The sequence below is a fragment of the Fusarium vanettenii genome, assembly GCF_000151355.1.
Source record: "Fusarium vanettenii 77-13-4 chromosome 3 genomic scaffold NECHAsca_2_chr3_3_0, whole genome shotgun sequence".
Lineage (NCBI taxonomy): Eukaryota > Fungi > Ascomycota > Sordariomycetes > Hypocreales > Nectriaceae > Fusarium > Fusarium vanettenii.
The window spans coordinates 1,914,290-1,920,387 of record NW_003315880.1 but is presented as its reverse complement, the minus strand read 5'-3'; the positions used below and the strand labels follow the sequence as shown (position 1 = coordinate 1,920,387).

The window sequence follows — 6,098 nt, the reverse complement described above, 5'->3', positions numbered from 1 at the left end:
ACAGGGGGAGTGTGTGCCCCCTGCTCGCTCTGGCGCCACCCCTTCCCTTGGCTTCTTGTCTCCGGCTCCAGCTCCGGGCCTGTTGCTGGTGGTGGTACTCTGTAGGTGGTTGGTTGGAGGTACCCTTTGCCCTGTGGTGCTTGCAGCCAGCTCGCTCTTCCAGTGCCTCCAGTATGGGGATGGGCCAGTGCCAGTTCCAGTGCCAGTGCGTTTGGGTGTGCCCTCCGCTAGTGGTGGTAGTGGGTGGTGGTGAAGGTGGGAGTGGTGGTGGTGGTGCTGGGAGTGGGCTGGTAGCGATAGAGATGTTTTTGCTGCTCTTGTTCTCCTTTTGCGTGCATCTCTTTCTGCACGTACATGACACTCTGGTTTGGCGTCTTGTCTCTCATTTTGTTTTTGTTTTGTACAGATAGTCTACTTCTACTACTCGACCCTCATCCTTCTCCAGGTGTCTCCTAGTCTTCTAGCTGGGCTGCTAGATCGCTCCACAAGGTGATGACGGTGCGGGCTGCTGGCTCGGGGACCTACCTCATTCTTGCTTGCTTGCTGATTACCAGCACTGGACAATACACTACGGCACCGCAGCAGGCCAGGCCAGGCCAGGCCATACCAGGACCTGTCCTTGAGCTGGAGTCTAGTCCAATCCAATTGGATCCAGTCAAGGTCCAGCTTCGAGGCCCCGGCCCAACAGCTGGGTCCATGATCCATTCAGCCCTCCCGAGCTAGTCGATTTTGGCGTCTGGCGTCGTGCCCTAGAGATCCCGTCTCAGCGAGGCCCTAGCAAGACGCTAAGCCCAGAAGAATGCCAAGGCTTCAAGCTACGGCCTGAGCAGTTGAGGGCCCCTGCACCTACCACCCCCCTCTCCCACAATCACCTCGAGGGGATGGGGATGGGGAGGGGGGTGGTCCAGTCTCACACTCTCTTTCGGTTGTTTTTGGTTGGTCTCGTTGTTTGTTGGCCTCTGCGCTCGTTCACTCTTCTCAACTCTTTTTTTCCTCCTCCATCCATCCCCATATGGATGGATCCATCTTGTTCTTTTCTCTCTCCATGTCTGCGTGGGTGTTACTCGTAGATGCTATCACCACGGAGGGTGTGTCATGGCAAGAGCGCCTCGCGCTGTCGAGGCAGGAGCCCCCCCCGACAAGATACCTTACAGTATACATATACATATTGCGCCAAAGGACGCCACTGAGAGGGCAAACCTTATTGAAAGTCTTTGGACTCCCATTGACGACACCCCAAGCAAAATCCCACCCCATTCATGTTCTCCAACCTGGCAGCATCGTGACTATTTGACTGACTGCTCTGCTAACTGGACCTTGCAAGGGCATTCATTCATCTACATTGATCATCCTCTTCAGATTTTTATTCTTCTTCTCCCCTTCCCTCCTCCTTCTCATCCAATCTCTTTCATCCCATCTTCTCTCTGCCTGCCAGTGCTGACCCCGTGCCTGGCACTGACTGCATCACCACCGCCATCCCCTGTCACTCACTGTGCTGCTTAGAGTTTGGCCTCGGACCTCGAAGCAAACCAAACTCATCCATCGCCTGGGAGATCCCGCTGTTTGTACTTGTACTGTACCGTCATCCGCGAGCGAGCTTTGGGTGCAAGTGGTCTTGTCGACGTGTATACAAGAAGCTCAGAGCTCCTTCCCCTCCTTTGGTGTGGTCGACCCCAGCCCCTCGGCGATACAAAGCAAACGCCTTTCCCGGACTTCAAAGCCATTCATCAGCCATCTTCTGCCGTCAGACCAAACTCTACCTATTGCCTTTGCCTTTGCCGACACGGGAGCGCGCACCTGTCCTCTACAGCCAGCCTTTGACGCTGACGGCCCGCCAACGTCTGGACAGCAGCCCCCAAACACCACGGCGTAGGATCGCGACAGCGTGCCATCTAGAGCTTCATTCCTGGCCGCTTGAAGACGAAGAACCCGGCGACAAGGCCATTTATCCACCAGGGCAGCATCTCGCCCGCCAGCAACATCCTCATCCAGACCAAAAAGGCATCCAGCTGCAGCACTAGCGATAGGTGACCAAGAAGGCAGCGGCGGAAGCCATTACCACAACTCCCCACCACCACAAGAACCTCCACCTCCCGACATGGCAATGGAGAGCTTCTCTGCACGCCGCCCGGCTGCTGGCACACTTCCAGCCTTTTCTCTGCCTCCACCCAATGCAGATGTACCAAGTATGGCCAAAGATCCCCTCTATCCTCATATCCCTGGAGACTCTTATGAGAACTACCACAACCCGCGCGGTATCGACTCGGCTGGGTACCCATATCCGTCGTCGTATCCTCCCCTCCCCGGCCCCTTTCCCGATCGCCGCCTCTCGTCTTCGCCCAGTGTTCTGACCCCTTCGCCAGGAGCTAGTGACGGCCTGAGCCCCAGTCTCTCCAGCGTCCACACCGGCAGCTCCCAAGGATCCCAAGCTCCCGGCGGAATCCAGTACTCGTACGGAGGCCACGTCCACGGCGCATGGCCTACCCCGGGAAACAGCTCGTCATATACCGTCAGCTCCGCGACTCAGGCTCAGCCCACCCTCGGACAGCAGCACTTTGCTGGCCGCAGCTCCTCCATCTACAGCCAAAGCCCGTCGATTCAGCAGTTTAACCACCCGCGAAGCTCCCAGTCTCCGGCGACTGGAGGAGAAGGACTCCCCCCACCACCATATGACCAGGTTCATCACCCCTTTCAGACTTCCCTCTCTGGCGGAGGCGGCCAGACCTCTCCCTCAGGCTTGTCTTCGGCATCCCAACCGCCTCAGAGCGCAATTCTGACTTCGCAGAACCCCGTATCTACCCAGCCTCCTACCCCCTCGAGTGCACCCGCCCACGTTGACTCGTATACGCATACGAGGCCGCCTAGCACGCCGAGCTACTACACTGCATCGTCTACGCCACAACAGTCAAACTTTCCCTCCTACCCGCCTCAGCCTTCTCCGACACAGCATTCGCCTCCTAGCACCGGCCCAGTGTCCAGGGGCTTGGGTTCACTCTCAGGTCAGCCACAAGGACCTGGAATGGCGCCTCCTGCGCCATATCGACCGTATCCGTACCAGTCTCTACCCACCATGGGCGGATCCGTCATGTCCAACATTCACCAGCCTGGTGGTCAGATGTCGATGATTCCCGGGATGGGCGTGCCGCAGTACCCCCATCATATGATGTACGGACATGCTCAACCTGCTCCTCAGTCAGAGCGCCCTTTCAAGTGCGACCAGTGTGTGCAGTCTTTCAGCCGCAACCATGATTTGAAGCGGCATAAGAGGATTCACCTTGCAGTGAAGCCTTTCCCCTGTACTTTCTGCAGCAAGAGCTTCTCGCGAAAGGATGCACTAAAGGTATGAATACTGTCGATCCTTGTAATTCAGCTTCATTGATATGAAGGGCGGTTTGCTAACAATATCAACAGAGGCATAGACTGGTCAAGGGCTGCGAGAACAAAGCTAACGAGGCCACCAACAATGGTGACGGCAATGGAGCGGAGCGGAGTGAGGACAACGAGAGCCCCGAGACGAAAAGAGAACCTTGAAAGGCCGATGAGAACGAGTGATTGATTTTCTGCGGCTGGGATACCCCTGTTTCGAGATGACGTTTAGACATTTGGTTTCAAGGGGTGAGCGAACGGTATGGTGCTAATGTGGAGGAAATCGCACAACTATGGATGGACTCGAGCCGGGAGGCGGCAGATGCAGGTGGAGGATGGGAAGCAATCAGCAACCCCGACCCCACAGGCCTCGAAGGCGGTTCTTGGCTCGAGGTACGACAGATTCAACCCTTATACGATTCAATGCATTGTCAAACGGCATGGAATAGGCTTTGCCGCGGACGGATGGGCGCAACGGAGGACGGGAGAATGAGTTATCGGCGTCAAGGGCGATGGACCTCGGGTCAACAATAGCAAGGACAATGGGCTATGGACGACGAATTTGCGTCACTTGTGTGTTCTATTCTGGAAAAGTGTCAGTCGGGTCTGACAAGGCTACCACGGTTTGGGTTTGGAATTAAGTTTGAGTTTGGGTTTTTGGGTTCAAAGGAAGGGTCATGGACGAAGATGAGAAGATTGAGATGAGAGGGAACCAACACAGAACGAAACCAAGTTTCGGCATCATGCAAGAAGGCAAACAAACAAAGGGGCTTCGCCGGGCTAAGGGGTTCACGGAAGGGTCACGGCCTTGGACGGATGGACGGACGGGCATGGAAGGGTGATGGCATGGTTATCAGACACTGGCCTAATTGTATATGGATTCTAAACGGCATGGTCTAGACGGGGAATTGGGAACCTCAAACTGGGATTCTTTGGTTTCTCTTATATGGTCTTTTTGACGGGGAGTCTTGATATATTTTGTTTGCTTGAAACATTCACTCATGGCGGCATGGGATGGATGGGTGGGACGGACATGGTGTACTAAGGACAAGGCTGGGAAAATTCTGGAAGGCCTAAACGGGTCCATAACAAAGAAAGTGAGATTCACTGATGCTTCATGCACTGATTCACATTTTTATTCGACAACATGATGTGCCCCTTGTGCTGGTAGTGGTGTCCCGGAGGCGCAGGGCGACAACGGGTATTGAAGAGTGAGACAAGGCGTGAGAGAGACTGTTTCTCTTCTCAAGGCATTGGAGAGAACAGTGAGAGAAGACAGAGGGAGAGACAGGTTCCGGAGAGGGAATGACAGACTTGCCCACGCTGGTTAGTGTTGGGGGAGCTTAAGCTGGAGGTGGGATGGCTGTCTGGCACGGAGAATGGGCGTCAGCCAGCCACAGTAGACTACCGTTGTGCCTATTGAAGGCGGACCTGTGCGGGAAGGACGGCTACGGGGTCCAATCCAATCCCAGGGCGGGATCGTCAAACTTGGGCTGAAGTCTCTTGATGGGTGATTGGAAGGCTGGCAGATGGACCCAGATGCAGCGCAGGTTTATTGATTGATTGGAGTTGAAGGTTCAGATTGTGTCCTATTGCAGCAGAGCCTTGTTTTTTTTGTTTGTGTAGATCGAGATTGAGTCAGATATGGGCAGGAGATGATATTGATAGTCGTGATGAATGGTTGTGATGGGTTAGATGTCGCTGAGAAGGGTCAAGAATAGAAGGGGACGAGACGATGGGAATAGATTAATTCTTGATGAAAAAGATGTTTGCTGTCTGTTTGTATCAACTATCATCTGAATCTTGATCTGGCGCGTCAACCGCAACCAGATGTATTGGACAGTAGTCCAATACTCCAACACAAACGCAGGCCTCAAGATTGGTGGGCTCTTGCTATTACCAGTCGTTGTTTGATTTTATTGCGCATGTTTTTTCCTTTTTACTCCTGATTATCTATCCAGCTAGCAACAGGGAGGCGGTCCGGGTTATTCCCTTTGGGGCCATGTGCGGTAGTTGGGCTTGCAGAAGGACAATCCTGGTTGACCATGGGGATGAGAGACAAGAGAACGGTAAGGGGGGGTGGGTATGTATCTGTGACATTTTTATTGAGACTAGGGCCTTGGGAGGCTGAATGCAAGAGATTTTTTTTTATTCATGGATTTATCTGGTCTTTTTTCGCCTTTCTTTTGCGACAAGGTTCTATTCATCTGAAATCAGGCTCTGAGATGGTGGTGGGTGGGTGGCTGCAAGGGGGCGCGAAACGGGGTTGCATACATTGATTGTCTTTAAGAAAAAAAAAAAAGCTTGACGAAAAAGACCAGGGCCAAGGCTCTAACGCGAATAAGCCAGATAGACGCGTGAATGAATTGGTAACCGAGTTTGGTTAGTCCCATATGGGGGCATTTTGTATAACAACTTTCCATGGTGTTGAAGAGGTTTTGATATCCATTTCGATATCCTTAGCATTAGTTATCACTAAGATCAAGATTAGGATGCTGACCAACGGCAAGAACCTGGGTTAGATCACAGGGTCTGGACTTTTAATTCTTCCAGCTAGTGTATGAGCTACTTTAACTACTTTGTCACCACCACCTCAACAATGCGGGTCAAGATCAAAACTGGGAATACCCTCACACTCCTCTCCTTCTTTTTTTAGCAAAAGCCAAAAACGCTCTGACAGGCAAAGGCCGAAACGTCAAACCTGCTAGCCGGGACCGCCGCAATCCAAACGT

At 53.3% G+C, this 6,098-nt stretch overlaps 1 protein-coding gene across 1 annotated transcript; it reads left to right on the top strand.

Annotated features, from left to right (window-relative positions):
- Positions 1–2,098: 2,098 nt before the first annotated feature.
- On the top strand, positions 2,099–3,531 carry NECHADRAFT_77847 (uncharacterized protein; the record flags this gene model as incomplete). The annotated part of the gene is made up of 2 exons (XM_003053103.1): positions 2,099–3,340; positions 3,412–3,531. 2 exons carry the CDS (start codon positions 2,099–2,101, stop codon positions 3,529–3,531), a joined length of 1,362 nt encoding a protein of 453 aa, XP_003053149.1.
- Between the last annotated feature and the right edge of the window lie 2,567 nt (positions 3,532–6,098).